Source organism: Myiozetetes cayanensis, unplaced genomic scaffold, assembly GCF_022539395.1.
Source record: "Myiozetetes cayanensis isolate MyiCay16 unplaced genomic scaffold, myiCay2020 scf4, whole genome shotgun sequence".
Taxonomy (NCBI): domain Eukaryota; kingdom Metazoa; phylum Chordata; class Aves; order Passeriformes; family Tyrannidae; genus Myiozetetes; species Myiozetetes cayanensis.
The window spans coordinates 64,755,986-64,776,296 of record NW_026087631.1 but is presented as its reverse complement, the minus strand read 5'-3'; the positions used below and the strand labels follow the sequence as shown (position 1 = coordinate 64,776,296).

Sequence of the window (20,311 nt, the reverse complement as noted above, 5' to 3'; positions counted from 1 at the left end):
GGTGAAGGACAGGGGTGATTACTGCATAACGAACAGCGTGACCAGGGAACAGATTCTTGATAAGTAGAGCACTCAATGACAACAGAAAATACAAGAGCAGCACAAGAAACACTGATGTGGTCTGCGAGGATGCTAAGCTACATGCAAACTGGGCTCAGGGATGTCAGCAGGATCTCAGGGGTCGTACAGTCCCAAGGACGGCCAGGTGAGACCAGGCAGAGGAACACCTGTCCTGGCAGGTAAATCTGGCAACCGGTTCTCCGTGGGTGGCAACAACATTTTCCACAGCCCAGCACTGCAGTGGTGTCCTGCCCTGGTCAGGTTCACTCACTCTACGAGATGGAGGTGTGGGGGCTGCATCGCTGCCTGTGTGGGCACCACGGTGGGACCTGCTATCCCTCGGGGTCTGCAGTCCCACCCATCCTAGGCAGGTGGGTCTTGGGGAAAAACAGCTTGGGCACGCTGTGCAAAAAGGTCTCCAACCTTGCCTCCTGCAAGGAGAAATGCCAGCCTTCTGCTGCAGAGCTCGAGGTGCTGGCAGCACCTGGGGCAGCTCCACCTTGGACAGAAGGGGGAGGTGAGTGTTTATTCCAGGCTGTGCTGTTGGAGGGACCTGTTGTCCAGGTGATGTATTTGCCCTTACTGACAAAAACTGCGTTGTGCTGTGCGATGAAAGCGCCAGGCAGCGGTGTCCTGTGGTGCTGGGGGTGTGGGGGGATGTCCAGAGAGCCCTGACTGTTCCCCCACTCCCTGGAAGACAATGCCACAGGGTGAGGGGACGTGTCAGGGGTTCTGATCACCAGGTTCTTGTTAAGGATCTGTCGTGGAGGTGACACCCACCACTTGCAGCTCATTGACCACTTGTTCCTGCCTGTGCAGCCTTGGTCCCTGGGGGCTATGGGGCTCCTGGAGAGCATACCCCAGGCAGCACCTACCACCAGGGGGTATTTATGGCATACCAGGGGACAAAACGCTAGGGATCAGCAGACATTCCTTGGACAGGGACAGTCTCAGTCCAGGGAGGGAGGTGGGTGGCAGTGGCAAAGCCACAAGCACAGATACTGAAGGAGCATCCCTTTGCCCCTGGAAGGGGAACACAGGATGTAAAAGGAGGATGAACAGAGCCACTGCCAGCATCCTTAGCCTCCTGACCCCATGGAGACCTGCCCTGTGTGATTCAGGGTCAGCTGGCACCTCAGCAGTACCTTCAGACCTGCCCAGCCCGCCCGTACTTCTTGGGCCAGTAAGCAGCAGGGCAATGGTGTTGTTGTAGTGTTCCTGCATTGCCACCTCTATCAGCTGCTCGGTCTGACCTTGGCTCGATGGGTTTTGTAACAGGGGCGTTGTTAATCCCTACAGACAGCAGGGAGTGGGAAGAGACACCCATGCCATGTGGCAGCATCTGTCTTCACAGCCATCGGGACACACGGTGAAGCCGATTATCAGGCAGGATCTAATGCTGGAAATGCAGCTGGACATCCGACACCAAGCCTCCCTTACACAGGGTGGGCCTGGGGGTCACTGCAGCACCGTGATCCTCCCTCCAGGCTCCCTGCTCACCCAAAACCAGGGGAGGAAAGATGGCTGGGCATCACTGGCTCCTCTCCCCCTGCAGCCAGGGTGTCCATAGGCATCTGGTCACTTTGCCTTAGTGGGAGATGGGGTGAGTGCACTGGGAATGGGGCCAGCATGGGGTGGGGAGTTACACGACCAAATCAATGTCCTACAGCTGGCAAGGCCAAAGAGGGCTGGGTCCTGTGGGGCAGAGGGGTGCTCTAGCAGTGACATCTCTCTCTCTGCCCTCTGCTCGTTCCCTCATTATAATGCACATGCTAACGAGGCTGCGGGAGATGAGACAGTTTGCAGCAAGCTTTGTCTCAGTGCCTGTGACCTTCTTAGCCCCTGTGGGGAAAGCTGTGTCCCACAGGCACACACTGAGACCTCAACTCAGGGATCCCTCTTCCTCCAGGACCAGGGCTGGCAGGGGTTTTTTTGGTGCTCAGATCTTTCCCCAGCCCTTCACACGATCCCCCTGTCATGGGAGGCCCCTCATGGGAACTGATCTGAGCCTGAGGGCTGTGCTGGAGCAGCTCTCAGAGCCACCCTGTCTGCCCCCCCATCATCACCATGTCACACAGCAGCCCTGGTTTGGGCTCTGCCTCAGTTTCCCTTTCCTCAGCAGATCCTGCCAACTGTGCACTCCAAAACCTACTGATGGACAGAGCTGATGTGTGAGAGCTCTTCCTGGTGACTGAGAGCCCAAGGCCGCTGCAGGATGAAGCTCCAGGGGACAAGAAGTTGGCAAGCACAGCCTGTGAGGTGTCAAACACTTCCTAATCAGGGAGCCATTCCCCCAGTACAGACATGCAGCAAGGCACTCCATGAGTCCCCGTGCCAATCCCCTGCAGCTGCAGCTGGGTAGCGGTAGAAACCCTGAAGTTTTCTCCTCCTGCAGCATTTATATGTTTTGCTAACTTGTTCTCTTTCCAGAGCTGTTGTGGAGCTTGCTCTTGGCTGGTCTTTTTGACAAAGCACAGCAGGCAGCAGGAGCTGATGTAAGTGCTGACAGGGGGCCTTGTGTTTTTTGGAGAAGAGTAACATGTTGCTGCAGCCTGCTGGCACAGGTTTGGGCCTGGGGATTCACAGTCCACATAGGAAGGGGAACGGGGCTTGTGCCACTGCTCTGCCAGCCCCAGGTGGTGCTTATGTGATTAGTGATGCCACAGGATGGGAGCAGGGGGATTTGGTGGCTTTCGATCAGTCCCATAGCTATGCTCCAGTTCTAGCCTAGGGCAGAGTAATTTCTGCCTGCATCACTCCTGGGCTGCACCCTCCTGGTTTCATCCTGGCTCCCAGCTTCCTCCCCTCCTGCAGGCAACTACCTAACAATAGTAGGAAATAGTTTCAGCTGGTCTTAGTCAAGATAATTTTATTTTGGGAGGTGCAGGAGAAGTGATTATGGTGGTTCCAGCCCCTTTCTCCTGTATTTCCTCGGAAATCCTGCAGCAATTCAGCTGCAGGCAAAGAGCCCCACACCAGTGCAGCCAATGCCCATGGCACAGCAGCAGGCGCAGCTGCCCCACCCTCTGTGGTAGCCAGGGGAATTATCACCTGCTCTGTCTCCCCTTTTTAATTAGAAGCTGGATTTACGTGATCCTCTGTGGCTTGTTTGGTCTTCCATTCTGAGTAATGGGCTCTGCAGACAGAGTGAGAGATCCTCATCCATCTCAGTGCAGAGAGGCAGCTGAGTCATACCAGGGAAGGATTTGCAAGAGCTGGGTTTGCTTTTCCTGGAGCTGTGGAGTTGAGAAGAATCCTTGCTCCTGCACAGACGTGGACAAGCCAAGCCCTGCTCTGGCCTGGCTCGTCACAGAGTGCTGACTCAGAGCCCTGCTCTGCTTCCAGTTCCAGCCCCTCTGCTGACACATTTTTGGAGATGACTAGTGCAGACCCAAGCCCGTCTTGGTGGGGTGGATGCCAACCTGTGCCCCTGAAGGGCTGCAGAGCCCTGCTTGGTTTGCTGCTGGCAATGGTGGGGTCAGGCAACCCGTGGCACCTGAGTGGCTCCAGGCAAAACATGATAATATGCTGTTAGAGATGAAGAAAACAAGTGGCCCCTGATTTTCACACCCCACTGGAGTCTGTTGAGCCAAGTTGAGGCTCTTCATCAGCCCCATCCCTTCCTGGGAGTCAGTGGGAGGCTGGGAGGGAAGGGTGAAGCACCCCAGGACACAGGTCTGGGGAGCACTGCTCTGCAGAGGTGGACTCCAAGCCTCTCAGTTGTGGGGGGACTAATCCTACACCAGACTCAATGCCAGCATGAACCACTGTACCCCCATGGCTGTCCCCTGTCCCATCTGATTTCCTGCTGCTGGTGTTGGACTTTAAAATCAGCGCTTGGCTCCGGTGCCAACAGCTTCGAGAGGCAGAAGGGCTGGAGAGAAGGTTATTTCACCCACTGGTGTCATACAGATGCACAGTTTCTTTCTGCTTCTTGAAGACCAGAGGTAGGGGCGGGGTCCAGCCTTGTGTGCCTTCCCACTGCCTTGGGAACAAATGTGGGCAGGGGGCTGGACAGTTCCTGAATATTTACTCCTGCGAGACAGCACGGCTCCACACCAGTTGCTGTTTCTGGTCACAAGCAGGCTGGTATTAGCCATGGGATGAAGGCTGCACCCCTGATTTCAGTATCTGTGACTGCTGGAGGCTCAGAGGAGATGGCAGAGCCCGCACCCTCTTGCCTCAGTTCTCTCCAATGAAAAAAGGCTGTCAGGCTCATTTTCATATGTATGCTTTTTAATATCATTAATTCCGTTACACTACACACAACCAGTAACAATGATAAATACTGCAATGGAAATGTTAAAAAAAAATATTATACATGTTTCGTGTTTTTGAAAAAAAAAAAAAAACAACTCCCACATTTTTAAATAAATTAATGCATAAAACTGATGGTAGAAAAGAGAAAACCCAAAACAAACCACAACACAACTGATCTGTTTAAGGCAATACTCTACACAGACAGGAACAAAAGTACAATAGTGTGCTACATGATCTGAACAGGAAAAAAAGAAAGAAAAGAAAACCCATACAAGATGCAGATTGATGCTTCGGGAGTGAAAAAACTCCCAAAACCAGATAATAAAACCAATGGCCAAGTTAAGTGCAGCATTAATACACTCTGCATGTCAAATGATTAGCAGGTTCCTAACAAGGACTAAGGTCAAGCTACAACAAATTTATTTTCCTAATTAAAAGGTTATTCAGGTCAAACCCTACATTTAACTCTATTTGCATTTGGCTGTTTCAGCTATGTTTCACTATATGCAAGGACAGCCAGAAATTCATCTCCTGCTCTTGAGATTAACACAAAGGTTGGGAGGTCTCTCCTCCTGAAATGTAATTCCATTAAATAAATCCAAAAGGGATCTTGCTTTTGGTGATCCTGAAATGCCTCTGGACATCCCCTCCCCTGGGTTGCCAGGCACCACAGGGGGGACGGAGACCTGGAAAGCATTTGCTCAGGTTGAGGTTTTTTTCCATGCTGAGGACACAAAATGGAAGTGAAGATTTGATCCAGACTTGGAGGAGTGCTGTTTTTCTGTCTGCCAGAAATGTCCATCTGGAGCCTGCTGAAAGTACTTTGCCAGCATGGGAGAAACCCATCCTGTATCCAGGCTCTGGATACGGCCACAATATTTGCTATTAAGATTGGTGCAAAGCTCCACACCTGCCTGGACAGCCAATTAACCCCAATTATTAATGCAGCCCAGAACTTGGCCACTGGAAGGTGGACAATAATCATAATGCCAAAATATCCCCTTCTCCCTCAAAAAAGAAAAGAAAAGGGACAGTAGCCACTTTCTGCCAACTTCCCCAGGTGGATCCCCATCAGCTGCCACCCATGCAAGACCGGCAGCGCCAGATCTCACCAGCATCAACATTCCCAATAAGGTGCATGTCTGCAAGGTGCTGCTGGGGGCAAAGAAGCTTCCTGGGACACAGTCACATCCTCCTGTACTGCCCTGCTAGAGTGTGTGGGAAGGAAGCCATGGTACACAAGGAAAGAAACCCAGCTGCAATCACTGGACTGGCACAGGCCAACAACTGTCCAAGCTGCTTTGGGTTCAGGTGGGAAAGCGGGATGCAGAACTGGGCTGAGAATCACTTTGGTGCAACTGCCTCTGATGCTCACCACTAGCGCATGGGGCGGTGGGAGGAGAGGTGACGGCTGCTTTGAGAAAAGGGGAGTGGAAGGAGGACGTGTGTGCAATATAACAAGGCTTGCAATTCTAGCACTAACCACTGGACACGGATACCGAAGATTACCTGTGACAACTAGCTATCCTTCTACTGCTGCTGCTCCTTCCCCCACTTCCTGATCTGATTCTGCTTCAGTTTGGGAAGCCATGGCTGTTTGGCATGATGTCCAGTGCCGACTCTCCCACTCCAGTCCTCACTCAGCCATGGGGTGATTCTGCTTTAGGTCATACAGTGAGGTCTGGAAATCATGTTAGGCACAGACCAGCTCTGCACACCAGGGAGCACCTGCTTTCAGATCCTTCAGAAAGCTATTCAATGGCAGCTCATTTGCTTTACTAAACTGAAGGTTCAACGACCTCTGTGGAAGGAGTAAAAATGGTTTAAAGAGTGCAAAAAGAGTATGTGTGTGTGTAGAAATTCTGAATTGTCTCCACAAGAGTCTTTCTCCAGGCAGAACTACAGCCCCACCAGCGTGTCTTACAGCCCCTGTCCCAGTGCAGCAAGAGCACAGCCAGCAGGCTTCCCACTGTCACCTCTGCTGCAGGTCTCCAGCCTGCACCAGGAGCACCTGGGCTGGCAGGTCTGTGACCTGGTGTGTGGGCCCCACACCTCTCACAGGACTGAGAGTAGGAAGGTGAAGGCTGGCTCAGCTGGCTTGATGTCACCAGCCTGGTGAACCCTCACCCTTACCCTCACAATCATCAGGTGGATGAAGAGGAATCCCAGCCTGCCTTCTGGCTCACACCTCACCCTGTTCATTGGATTTCCCACTGGTCTGATGTTTGCTTGGCGTTTGTCTCAGGACACAGACAGCTACAAGCCAAACACAGCTGCTACCACAGCTTTTCCATGCAAAGAAACTGAGCAAAGAAACCTGTGAACTGGGGATGGATAGAAAGGTGATAAAAAACATAAGATCTATCAAGAAGAGTGCTTGACTGAGTTTTTCAGCTCTTTCCATGTGTCTGTATTACATCTCTCAACAAACTGTGTCTCCCAAATCACAGAGGAAGGTGGGCAACAAATGGAGTCGCAGCTTATTTGGGCAGCAGAAGCAAGAAGACAGCTTAGACAAAGAGCAATGCTTCCTGGAGAGCTCACCTGAGACAGATGGATGAGCAACTAGGGGAGAAATGCTGCTCTGGGAAAGTAAAAATCTCATCAGGTAACAGGACTTATCTCAGCATGGCCTCTGGGTGACCTTTTCTTTTCCTAGTGCCTACTGTGCTGCTTTCCAGAGACATGTCTGAGACAGTCATATTTTAATGAGGTTTATTTTGTACTTTCCAGTCCTTGATCCAATCCCAATGCCCATATCATGAATTTGTTACTGTGGAAATGGCTCAACAGACCAGGTGCCATCAGTGAGGTGGGCACCTTCCAGAAGTAAATTCATCTTTTGTTGGAGCAACTTTTTAGAGAAAGCAAAAGGCTTGAAGTCACCACAAGTGGCAAATGGGTCTGGGAAGCAATGGGAAAAGCTGCTCTCCACAAGCAGCAGGGAAAGGTACAGCCTGTGCTGCCTGTGTCCATGCTGCTCTGTGACATATCTTGGCTGCATGGCTGTGTGGGCCACAGTGCTCTGCTCCGTGTAATTCCAGTTAGTCCCAGCCTTTGCCTCCCCACCAAGCTGTCAAAGCAGTGCTCAGCCAAGCAGTATTTAGCTGCTTTCATCCTGGGATTGCCAGCAATGTCAAGTAGAGCAAAGGAAGGGATGTAGCTGTAATTTGTTGGGAAGAAATGCAGTGGCTCAGCTGCATAAATACAAGGAGTTAAGATATGGATGACAGCCCCTGTGAGAAAGCTCTATTAATCTTCTGTAGGTAATTCCAGGTCACAGAGTCTCCCTCTATGCTACATTGCTGGCCCTTCTGCTTCAGAACTTGCATGGTTCTGTAACATGTTTGTGTCATGAGATGTGGTTCAAGGTTTGGAGCAATCCCTCTCACAGCAGTCTTGAGAGGAAGTGACAAGGATGCCTAGAACTGAAAAGCACCTTAAAATGAAGACCCTTCCATGCCTTCCCAGCTAGCCCATCTCACCCTGTGGCACTGCCTCTCTATGCAGATGCTTCTTTTGAACATGCAGCCCAAGCTTGCTGAGCTGAGCAGCAGCCAGGTCACAAAGCCTACTGCATTCTAGGTAAGAGGGGTCAAATCCCACGTGGGTTTGAAGTGAAAATGGAAAAGTAAAGGAGGAGCCCAGGCAAAACTACCAGTTTAATTGCTGAGATGGTTGCTAAAAGCAAGAGCATGAAACTGCTGTCAGAATATCCCAAAAATGAGCCTTTCAATGCTCTGTTCCCCCTCATCAGTACTTGCCATCCCAAGCTGCACTTCTAAATTCCTTAATTCTGCTATCAATGGATGGTGCTGTTGGGCCAACAAATCTTCTTCCATGTTCCCTCCAGCAGCAGGCAGGCAAACTTAGAAGCCAGTTGTATGAGAGTCAGCTGCCAAATGACTGGAAAACACATCCTTGCCAAACATCTTCTTCCATAGTTGTTTAATCTCTCCACTAACCTTCACCCCACTGCCTTCTGGCCCGTGTGAGCAACATCACCAACTGGTAAAACAGAGGGAAAGCAGAGTATTACTCTGAAAACAGGCATTAAATTTCTGTAGCATAGTATTTACATCCTGCTTGCAGAGCTATCCTATCACTGGTGCCTGTCATACACTCAGAAACGTCCATGCAGGGTGGTGGTCCCATCTTGGGAAGACAGGTTTCTCCTCCATGCTACAGAAGGGAATGGACATTGAGAGGGGATGTGACCTGCCTGAGGTTAGAGCAAATACCAAGTGCCAACAGCAGCAAGGGACCCCAGATCTCATTTCTGTGTTCTCACAGTCCAGCAGACCTTCCGGGGTTGTATTTGGCTGCAGTGCCAGCTCAGGCACATGGTGTTTCTGGTGTGTACATCTGAAAGTGAGCTTTGCTCCCTGCTGGCATCATCACTGCACTGAGACAGATTAACTCAGACAATTGGGATCTGCTCTAGGCCAATATAGCACTTGGCAATCTTTCTAGTTACTTGTTTTCCTTTTCCTGTTGTTCCATCTGTTGCCCAGCTGGGTCCTTCCTTTCTTCAAAAGCATCTTCATGTTTCTGTTGAGTCACACACAGGGCACTGCACTTTTTAAGCCTCCTGCGTGCTCCGTACAGCTTGCAGGCCAGCCCAAGGACAGACTGTGCATGGAAAGGGAAGGATCCTGCTCAGGACTGCAGACGTGTGTCAGCCAGCACACAGCTGAACACAACGGGCACGTCCTTTTGGGACAAGAGCTAGCGAGACAAACCAAAGGAGCTGAGTCCATCCTGTCCATGGGGGAGCTGCCTGAAGTCCCTTTCAAAGCCCATGCAGCAGGCCTGGTCACCTGCCCTTGCAGTCCCAAGGCATCTGCAGGCAGGACAGCCAGGAGAGCACCGCAGACCCAGCGGCCAAGCGCACACGTTAGGGGCAGGCATGCAGCAATGTCAGATATGATCCCGTGACTCTTCCAAGGGTTGACTTCAAGATGTGTCTGATCAGACATCAGATGAGCCTCCAGGATGGTCGCCTGGGCATCAGCCTGCTTTCAGCTGAAGTTTATTTATAAACACCACAAAAGCAGACAAGACCACGCCATCTCCTACCTCAAAATTAGGAGGATGTTCCTCCTCACAAAGACGTCTGGAAATGTGGAGTTTGCAGACCAGAGAGACAGAACAGAGTGCTGACACCCTGGAGTTCAAATCCAGCTCACATTAAAGGATATTATCTGATATTTTGTCAGATTAACATCTGATAAAAGGAAAGGACTTGCTTTAACTCAGGTAATTTGGTGACTGACATTACGTAAAATCCTAACAAAAAGCCACTCTGGCATTAAGAGGCATCAAATGCAAATTCCTTTGTGGAGGCACCAGCATCAATATCCTTAAATCCTATTTTCATGGTAATTTTGATGGACAGTGAAGCAGCATCTAATACTCCGTGGTGTTCCTCCCCTGGGTTTTCAGTACAACTTTGGATTGAAATTGGGGTCTGAGAAGACCATCTCATTTTGTGCAAAGACCAGAGCAAGGAACAATTTTCTTTCTTGCCTGCAGTCTGCATTTTGGAGAATGCCCAGCAGCTCTGCAGATTCTAGGGCTTCAAAACGCTGCAATAGCAAGTCAGGATCCGTGCTCTTTCCTTTTGCCCTCCCCTGGCCATGGTGGCAGGCTGGTCTAAGGAGAGCAGTGCCAGAATAGCCATGACATACACCTTCCCAGGAAGTAACCACAGCATAACCTCCAGCAAGGGTTGCTTGAGCAGAGAGATTGGACCAGATGACCCCACTGTGGTCCCCTCCAACCTTCTGTGACTCTGTGATTTTGAGGGCATAAGGAAAACCTGCTGGTTTAAGCAAGGGTCTGAACACAACAGACCAGACAGAGGGAACCAGCCTAATCTGTAGTTAATACATACCAGTGGGCAATCCATCATATTCCATAACGAGCCAACAAACATCCACAATCATAACCTGCTTCAGAGGCTGCAGTTCAGAAGCATTAGTGTTCAATTTTCTGTGATAGCCAGATGTGCATTGCCTTAATCGACTCAACCTTTCTGATAATGACTCTACACAGGTAACTACTTATCCCCACCCTTTCTACTTTATTCCCCTAATAAAATATATGAACACAAAGCATAGAGAGGAGAAGCCAAAAAATTGCCATTTTATGGTCCTGTACTGGTCATGCCAAAAGAGCTGTCTGTGCAACCAACTCCTTCAGTGCACAGGCAAAAACGTGTGGCTTGTGCTTCAGTCTGTATTTGGAGGAAGGACCGGCTGTTAACATTTGAATTCATCTCCCTCCCTCCTTCCCTAAAGGGTTGTGCTAGAAGCAGATGCACATCACACAATGCAAAGGGCTGAAGGCAGTTGCAGGGTTGAGGAATGCCTCAGGGCACATGGCAGGCAAAAAAACCCAACAACAGGGGCAATAAAAGGACTTGGTCATGGTGCCATGGGACACTGGTTATCACAGAATCATGAAGGTTGGAAAAGACCAACTGTTAATCCTGCACTGCCCAGTCCACCACTAAATGAAGGTCTGTCCCTCAGAGGAGAGGCCTTAACCCTGGGAGGTAACAGTGTCAGCAAGACTCATTCTGTCCTCAACTGAACAGAACAAATGCTCAGTTATGGCTGGACTCAATGATCTTAAGGGTCTTTTCCAGCCCACAAGATTGCAGGATTCTACAATGGCAGCATGATGGAGACCTGTGGGACCTGCAGTCCTCCATGGCTGACTCAGGAAAGCAGATGACTTGTTGCTCTAGCAGGCACACCGAAATGCTCCGAGCTCCTGAGCAAGGGCTGTGGGAAAGGCTGAGCATGTGCTGCCTGGCTGGAAGGCACAGAGACTGACCCAGGAGGGTAAATGCAATGAAGACATTCTATGGTACCAATGCTGAACTGCAGGATAAATATGATGAAGACATTCCATGGTACCAATGATGAACTGCAAAGTCCCTGTTTAGAAGAGTTAAGATTTAAAGAGCCTTGGTCATGTCCTGTAAGATTTGGTTTGACTATGGTGTTTCTATTAGGTTTTGACTACATTCCCCATTATAAAAGGACTCCTTAAGGAATGTTATCCCCTTTTATCCTTCTCTCTACACAGCATTGGTAAAGTGCTTCCCCTACCTCCAGACAACTTGCTAACCTCATTTCAAGCTGTATTTTGGAAATATTCCCCCTCAGCACTACCAGGTGGTGAGAAAAGGATGAATTCACTTGAGGAACACTATTCCTACAGAAGCTGACAAGTTAACCAGCACTTCTGCATGAAGAGGCAGGGATGCCCAGTAAGCAGCACCACTCAAGTCATCTTTCTATGGCCTGGAGCCAGGGTGGCAGCATGCTGTTTTAAGGAGGGGGGATAAGCACAGCTTTAAAAGTTGCTAGTGAATAGTAAAGCCCAGGAATCTTGTGTACCTGCTCTTTCACTCATGCTATGGATTGTATTGAGCTTTGCACTGCACAAAGTGAATCCCCAGGAATGTTAAACAAACCTCTTCCTAATAATGAATAGGACTTAAAGGTTCAGCTCACTTCATGCAGATTTCAGATGGAGGATGTGTCTCTTGTGGTGGAACTCAGGTTCTGCCTTGTGACTCAGAAATTGTGATGGGAAGCTCAGAACTGCCCTCACATTTTCCGTTCCCCAGGCTACAATGCAAGTGATGACCCAAGGCAGGTGGTCCCTCCTCCTGGCAGGGCAGGAAAACACACAGTCGTGCCTGTGGCAAAAGATTTCAACACTGAGAAAAATGCCAGCCCATCCCTTGCAGATGCTGAAGCCATCAGTGTAAGACTGGCCAGGGAGAGGGCACATTTCCTAACTACAACGTGATTCTGCTTTCAAAACACTCTGCTGGTGAACTGGGCAACTCAGACCAGCAACCTAATGTTACACCAGGTTTCCTGACTATTCCAGCACCAAATAAACACATCTGCTATGACATGGGACAACTCTTAACACAGACCATGTCTGGTTCACAAGTGGGCAGAGATGGGATAAACTGTACTTTCCTTTAATGGGTATTTTTCAGCCGAAGCTGTTCATAACCCTTCTGTTGCTGACAACTTCCCCGACAACGTCACCACCACACAGATGACTTCAGCATTAATGAATCTCTCCCACAGGCACCAAGAGACATACGATCAAGAGATTATCAAGAGTCAAGCACTGTTAAAATGCACTTTCTTACACTAGCTTTTCTATCATTGATGTTCAGACTGTACAGCTCTAGTCTTGTGCAGGACTCACTACTTCTTAGTTGAACAAAGTTTAAGATTTTTGGAAAGAGACGGGTTGCACGGGAACTAAGTAAAGGCTGAAGTCAGAATACATGACTGAACTAAACTCATGAGTATGATTGGTATTCCTGGGCAAGGAGTGAATCCCTGAAGTGCACAGATGGATTGCACATCGAATCTGATGCGTTTGGTGATAATTTAATGTGGCGCTAAGGGTAGATTGCATTGGCTTTGTGACAAAACAGCTCTAGCTAGTACTGACTCACAGTGAAATGTCACCTATTTGTCCCTTTTGCAAGTGAATGAATTGTGTCATGCTAGTCCTGGCTAGCCTTGCCATAAGAAAGGATGCCCTGGTCCGTTCCCATTCCTGTGCCCCAGTTATAGTATCATTTTGGTTATGTAAATGAAGCAGGTTTAGTGAATGAATTAAGAACTGACTTCCTCTCATTGGTAAAACATTTTGATACCTCCAACTCATGCTAATCTTGCAGATGGACTGGTTTCAGTGGGCAGGATCACCTGAAGCCCCATCTGAACCCTTCCCATTCTGGAAAAGACACTTTACAAAATATCCCCAGTGCCTAAACAAATCAAGGAGGTATCTCTGGACCCCTCTGCATTCGCTCTCCAGACCAGTCAGTCCTGCCAGGCATTACCTGGCACTTTGAGCAACTTCTCTTTTGTTTAACCATAGTTTAAAATAACTTATCCACCAATCATAAAATGAATTTTTTGGTTTCTCCTGGCTCCATGAACACAAAGAGGTGCACGTCCTACCATAGGAGGAAGCAATGGCTGTTAAGTTTTACAGTTATAGTGGAAAGCACTGATCACAGCCTGCCGGCCTCACTACTGGATGTGACAGGCGGTGGAGGAGGTGGCTTGGCAACACATGCAGGTAGGGTTGACCGATTTAGGGGGGATTAGGTCGAGGTCCTCGTCATCCGGGATCTCATCTAACCGGTACCCATCCTTTAGCAGCTGGATGTTCAAGTCTTGGTTGATCTGCTACAGACAAAGAGACAAACAGTCAAACACTCAAGACTTCTTACTTCTCGTGGTCAGAAGATCAAGAAGGTCCCTTATTCTGGAATATATTTCCCCATCATTAACAGCTGGTCCACTAATGAAACAGTCCTACTTTCTGAGCACAGGTGTGGAGAGGGTTGCCTTCTATACTGGCTTCTTGAGAATAGAAATATCTAGAGTGAAATACGCTATTTTACTCTGGAATATTTTTCCCTTAAGACAAGCCCTCATTTAAGGTAATTTAATAATAATATTTATTGGCAGCTCAGTCTGGGGCACATTATAGCAGTTAAAAGATGGTAAAGTTTGGCTCTTTGTGATCTCAGTTCTAAGTGCTGGATGAACAACACTTCCTCAGGGCACAGAGATGGCTCAGATCATCTGATGTGATCCCTGCTCTTGGCTGTTTCCCTGTGTTTCAGAAGTATTTTGCCCAGAAAAGGATACAGGGGGAAAGAGTTCCCAGTGGCTTGTGTGCAGAATGGCTGCTCAGCACCCTGGATATAAAATCAGATTCTGCAGAAGCAGTAGCCAGAGGCTGAGCAACTAATTCATTAAACAGTTTGGAAATATAACCAGAAACAATGCAGGATTAACAAGCCTGGGCTTCCTGCCTTTTCTCTTTGAAAGGGCAAGAGTTCACATCTGCAAGTTCTCCCTGGAATTTCTGCCTACTCCAAGTAAACAGACACTGGGTGACCCTGACCACTCCAATAACTGGAAATCACAGCACACCCTCAGATCCTTTATTTGTGTCCTTGGCAACCATACATTCGCTGAGCTGCTGTGACAGACAAGATGATGCTTTTGCACCACACGGGCCAGTGCTTTAGGACTAAGCAGAACTGGGAAAAGCCTGAGTGAAGCCAAAGGTACCTGTGAAAACAGCTGATGGGCAGATCCCTGTGCCATGGCAGTGTAGGTATGGACAACTGGATCACAAGGAAAAAGCAACAGGACACAGCTTCTACCATAGCCCCTTCCAGACTCACAGTCTACACCACCAGTAAATTGGTTGTGTAGCCATTTCTGGCACGGCAAGGCCACTATATGCCATTTCTGGCTGCTCTATCATTTGCATTCATGGCAAGGATGCCAGGAGAGAGTATAACTCACCTCAGCTGATGAGTATCCCGAGGAGGAATATCTGGACATATCAAAGTCATCATCACTGCAGGGAAGGACAAGATACAGCAAGAAGGAAATGGTTAGATTAGACGTGTATTCCCTGCTTAGCCATATTTTTCTCATGCCATGAAACTGTTCCTGAGGCACAGAGAAGTTACATCAAGGAAGCCTGTAGAGCAACTTTCATCTGTGACCCTCAGATCTTTCCATCACAGTGCTTCTTTACTCACAGCTCCTTTGACTTGTTCACACACACATGCCTGTCATGGCATAGGCCAAAGTGAACAGTGGAAGAAAGAGTGTGAGCAAGAGCAGCTTCAGCAGGAGTTGGCTCCAGGGCTGCCCTCTGTCATGAAAACTCGTCTACACCACCATGCATAATCACCTTTTTAACCCTTTGCATACCTGTCCGTATCCAGGGCTACCAGTGGCTTCTCATCTGGACTCTGGTCTAGCGAAGAATAGCCCTTATTGGGAACGACGAGCCTGAAAGAATTAAATGTTGTCCATTAACCACACAGTAAAGCTCAGTAGCATAAACTACCTAGGATAAAGCCATATGACAGCTGGCTTTCCCCATGTCATTTCCTTGCAAGCCCTCCCTTACTGATGAAGATGTTCAAATGGGTGCAATTCAGAGGAAGCAAGCTCTGTCTCTGGGTAGCTTAGAGTAGTTTCACAGAGACAAATGCTGGATGGGCCTTGGGAACATGCTCCTCCCTGGAAGAAAAAAAAACCTTTGGGACACTGTACTTCATGCTGCTGAACCTGTTTGGCTAGCACTGCTTGTCATACCAGATTGCTCCTTTTCCTGTTGTTTTCTTTTTCCTGGCAATGATTACATGACACTAGCAATAAGTACCTTCCTAGAGGAAGGCAGAGGCTCAGTGATCCTGCTATTCTATTATTGAAAAATCAGGGATGGGATGTGGTCTTTCTCCCTGAGTCCCTATCCAGGCCCCCAGCAACACAACACTTATGAGGTCTCAGTCCTAAATTTAGGAGTATTAGAAATATGAGTTGCTGGGTCCAGTGTAAGAGACCAGTCAGATTAGCACTTCTTAAATTTGTAAATTTTGTAATGAATTTCACTTCATCAATAGTGTTACAAAAGCTGAGGATGACTTTGCACCTTTAATTGTCCGAGAGATTTTGTGAAATGGAATACAGGCTTCAGAGGTTCTAGGATAAGGAAAATATGTTAATACAATGGTATCTACTTCACAACAGAGTTCTTTCATCCAAAAAACTTCACGAATACTCTGGTTCAAATTTAAAATAAGATTAAGCAAACTGAGCAAATGGAACAAGATTCTTTGTTCAGTAGGTAGGAACCATAAGAGTGAAGAAAAGCTTCTCATTCCATGGATTAACTCAGGTTTTCTCCCAAACGCTCTTTAACAACACACCATGATGCAAAATGATGCTTCACTGAGAGTTTGAGAAATACAAATCTAAAGATGATAATCTGTCTAATCCATGCTCCAACAGCTCTCTAACTTCCTGAAAGTGTTTTTCTGCTTCTGCTCAGAAAATCGCAGCAAGCCATTAACAGTTTCAGGGATACAAAGTCCTGGCAGGCACTGATGATGGGCAGGCTCAAGGAGAGTAAAATATATCAAATGTTATAACAAAGCAAATATATGGATTCACAGTTAATTATATTTTCTTGTTTTGTTCATTGAAATGTAAATTAAATAAATTAATTATAAAACTGATGCAGAATTTCCAACCTCCTGCACCAAGTGACTAGAGAAAATGGGATCGACTTCCAAAATTCAATAGCCCTTCTCACAGCATTAGGATAGTCCTCCTCCTGAAGTATGTAGGCAGGAAGTCAAGAAGCAAAGATGTCTGGAACTGAAGCTGAGATCTGGCAGCAGCAGCTTGCCCATATAGATATCAGAAGTACTGACTTCCATTTTCGCTCTTCAGTTTTCCAGTCCCTGCTCCATATATATTCACTGACAGTTGTTATTATATCATCAGTGAACAAAGCACTCTCAGGGGATCTAGCAGAAGAATCTTTTGTGGTGATATTTACTTCATGAAAAAGAAAATCAGTACATCTTTTTCTTGAGAAATGTCTTTTTCTTTAATAACACTGAACTTCAATTTTACTGCAACAGACAAAAACTCTTATGATGTCTCTGCCCACGATTTAAGTCTTTCCCTCACATTCTGATTGACCTTATTGTCAATCCCCACTGTCCTTGGAATAAAGTCAGGTAGCAGTGGTAGCTGCTTTTGTCCACAGCTGTCCCAGTATAAGCTTCTCGTCTTGGTGGTTTTGCTTAACACGAACCATGTTACGCCACAAATACGAGTTTAGGTTATCCTGAGTGGCCTGTAGCATCCAGCTGTGCCCAAGTAGTGTGGATAGTGTTGTGGGCTCTGCCTGTGCTCACAGGAAGTGTGCAGCATCACCCCAACCTTGTTCACATTTTATTTGCTGTTAGGGAGACTGAGTGTGTTACAGATACACCACTTTCACCTCTAAGGCTGGCTCTGCCCTTTTCCCAGGGAGAACTGAATGCTGAAGGCAACCTTGTACTAGAGGCTGGATGTCAGAAATCCGTAGAGATAATACAGAATAACAGAGGCCTTGGGAAAGGAGGACGAGGTGGAGAGCTGGGAGAGACACTGTGATTTGCCTGCGCAAAGGAAGATACTTGATGAGAACAGCAGAGGTGTTGAAAAAGGGGAAATGCTGTTAGCTTATTCTGCTGCAGAGACCAGATGAAGCCAACAGCATACCTGGAAACTTGGAAGTTTTGCAGTGCAACCTGCTGGAATACCTCCTGTTACACTGCACTGTGAAAAGCTGTTTAAACAGTCTTGTGGCATTTCTGCCTTCCTTATGCTGCCCTGTCTGTGGCAAGACAGACTGAAGCATTCTGAGATGCTCAGACGTTCAGAAGTGGAATAAAACTGAGCTGGCTGTTTGAAATCTTTTGTCAATAGGTGTCACTGCTCTGCTCTTCCCTTCTCAAACCTCTCCCCTTTTCATCAGCAGCTCGGAAACAACAACCTCTACAAGGAGAAGTCACTAATTTTACAGGTAGGCACCTGTCTTTATCCCATCTTCTCTCCCTTACCATCTTCCTCCACTAATTTCAGTGTTTCTAAATCTCTCAATTAGCAAATCTGCTACCATCCCTCTTGGGATGCTGGCATGCAGCCTATTGCCAAAAGAAACCAAGCCTTCCCAGCTTGTATTTGGAAGACAAGGAGGAAGAGTGGGCATGGAAAAACCCAGCTGAGAACAGTTGCTGCATTTCTTGCTGCCATGAAGGGTCTGGCTCTACTATAAGGTCTCAATGACCAAACACAGAGAGGAAGTAAGGCAGCACATTCCATGAATATTGCAGGGGCTTACAAATAAAAGTTGATGAAGTCCTGGTATGATTTATGACTAGTATTTTGGGTTGTAGGAATTAATGTGAATAAGAAACCTCATCTCTCAGTTCCTCTGTGTATAGACAGCTCTGACCTGCAGCTCCTGCTCAGCTTAAATTATGGCAATCCAGGCAATTTCCCCCTTCATCAGTAAACACCCAGCATTCAACAGATTCTTCTGACATTTTAAATGAGGATCTCCACTCAAAACTGCCACCTTTCTAGCAGGATGTAATCCTGTGGTCTCAGGGGCCTCCCTCCCTTCTGGATGTAGGTAAGTAATATATTGGTGTACTGAAGTTTCTGTGGAAAAAAATTGAAATACTCTAAAAGAAAGTATTCATCAAGGAATGTCTTTGTTTACAGCAGTTTGTAGCACTGTCTGATAATATCATACAGAGATGTGCCAGAGCATCTCCAGTAAAGCATGACCATGCTGTTCCAAGGGTGGAGGAGGTGTATAGCAAGGCACAGAGAGATAGATTATTTACAAGCCTTCATTAAATCAGTCAGTATGGGGAAAGGCTCAGTACTACTGTGATAAAAGCAGCCAAGGCAGAACTAAGGTCTAAGCCAGTTCGTGTTACATGAAGCAGCTCTGTACCTCTCCCAGTGGCAGGATTAGGTGTTACATGAGACTACCCAGAACCTGCAAGACAGCTCTATCAAACCCCTGATTTCAACCAGGCCAGGCTGCCTCTGCCTGGTCCTGGGCTGGTGCTGGGCTCAGCTGTCCCTGCATCTTATCAGGGCATGCAATGCAACGCAGCACAGGGCACTTGGGCCTGTGCCAGCTCAGGGAAGAGACATCCCTGCTCTTGCAGCATGTTTGGCAGTAGGCAATTGGCTACCAACATCATCCTTGACCACCCCAATTCCCCAGGAACTGCAGCTTAGAGAACAGCTATGAGTACTTTTCCAGTCCTTTACCTTGTTCGTGCCATCACGTTGTTCTTCTTGGGCTGCTGATTCACTGGGCTTCCCATGTTGCCATTCTTCAGGGAGCCCTTCCGAGCCAGCTCCCTCTGCTTCTCTGCATATGAGACACAAAGGGCAAAAGCAAAATCAGGGCAACAGCCTAGCTGGCCACCATACAGCTACAGAGATCCAGATTTGATAGTGGCAAAAGGCATACCAGAATTAATAGCAAAGGAGTAAATGAGCTCTACATCTCTTTTGGAGGGACACTGCAAAGGCCAGATGAGCTGTGTTACACTTTCTTTGAGGTCACCAGGTACTAAAACTAAGGTACATTCACTCACAGCAGCTTCTTGACATCAACACACTAAGATCTTGGTCTCTAAGGTCTTGGAGTTTCTGGATGAAACCCAGTGGAGGCAAGGACAGAGACCTGGTCCCTGTCTGCAGCTGGTTGCTGCATGATACTGTGCTGTACTAATATGGCTGTGCCTCCAGCAAGGATAGGAACCCAGGGATGATGGGTTTTCATACAAACTGATATTAAATTATCTGATTCAAAGTCTTGCCTTATATCCTGTGGAAAATCAATTGGTCTGAGTCACCAATTAGTTGCAGAAGTTGGGCCAACTACCCCTGTCTTATCCTGCAATGCCAGATGAGGTTTGTAGGTAAAAGCTGAGCATGGGGCCAGTATGGTAGGAAAAGGACTGCTTAAAAACATTCTCCAGAGTGTGAGAAAATGTTGGAAACTACTTTTGTGGCATACCTGAAAAATATGGATATACCAGACTGCTTGCTGAGGAACCTGAATAGTGAATTTGTTTTACTTCTGCTTCTCCTACAGTGTGTGAATTGTACTGATTTTTTTTTCCCCAGATTTTATTTCCCCTTGGAGAGAAAAGCAGCTTTTCCTGCTTGTTGTGGAAAAGAAACGTGCTACTTTGTGAGCAAGTTCAAGGTGGGCCACTCTGTCCCTTCCTCACAGGTCAGAGCAGGGTAACACATGCCCAAGGCTGCCTTATTTGAGGGAGAAGTAAGCAGCAGAGATGCCTAGAGATTGTGATGATGAGGAACACGGAGAGAAGAGTACATATTTCTACAAACCATGCCCACCCCTGCTCCTGATGACAGCAGGGGCCAATAAATGCTCATGGAACTTGGCAGGAAAGGGATGGGATTAATAACTCCCTCTGGCATGAACAGCTAAGAGACTGATAAAGGATTGAAGTCAGAACTTTAAATCAGAGAAATTTCTCAGTACTGGAACTTTCAAA

At 47.6% G+C, this 20,311-nt stretch overlaps 2 protein-coding genes across 4 annotated transcripts in view; one reads left to right on the top strand and one right to left on the bottom strand.

The window, feature by feature from the left end:
• The window catches only part of TPGS2 (tubulin polyglutamylase complex subunit 2), a 698,248-nt gene that overhangs the window by 574,010 nt on the left and 103,927 nt on the right, over nucleotides 1-20,311 (top strand). The window lies entirely within an intron of this gene.
• Nucleotides 4,279-20,311, bottom strand: part of FAM219A (family with sequence similarity 219 member A) — a 94,429-nt gene continuing 78,396 nt past the window's right edge. For 2 of the 3 annotated variants that reach the window (XM_050328829.1, XM_050328827.1), the window contains exons 3-6: nucleotides 19,047-19,149; nucleotides 15,123-15,203; nucleotides 14,706-14,760; nucleotides 4,279-13,568 (exon numbers count right to left, since the gene is read on the bottom strand). In XM_050328829.1, coding sequence (XP_050184786.1) covers nucleotides 13,410-13,568; nucleotides 14,706-14,760; nucleotides 15,123-15,203; nucleotides 19,047-19,149 — 398 coding nt within the window. In that variant the 3' untranslated portion in view covers nucleotides 4,279-13,409. The remainder of the gene's footprint in view (nucleotides 13,569-14,705; nucleotides 14,761-15,122; nucleotides 15,204-19,046; nucleotides 19,150-20,311) is intronic. The other variant, XM_050328828.1, reaches the window with a different exon arrangement.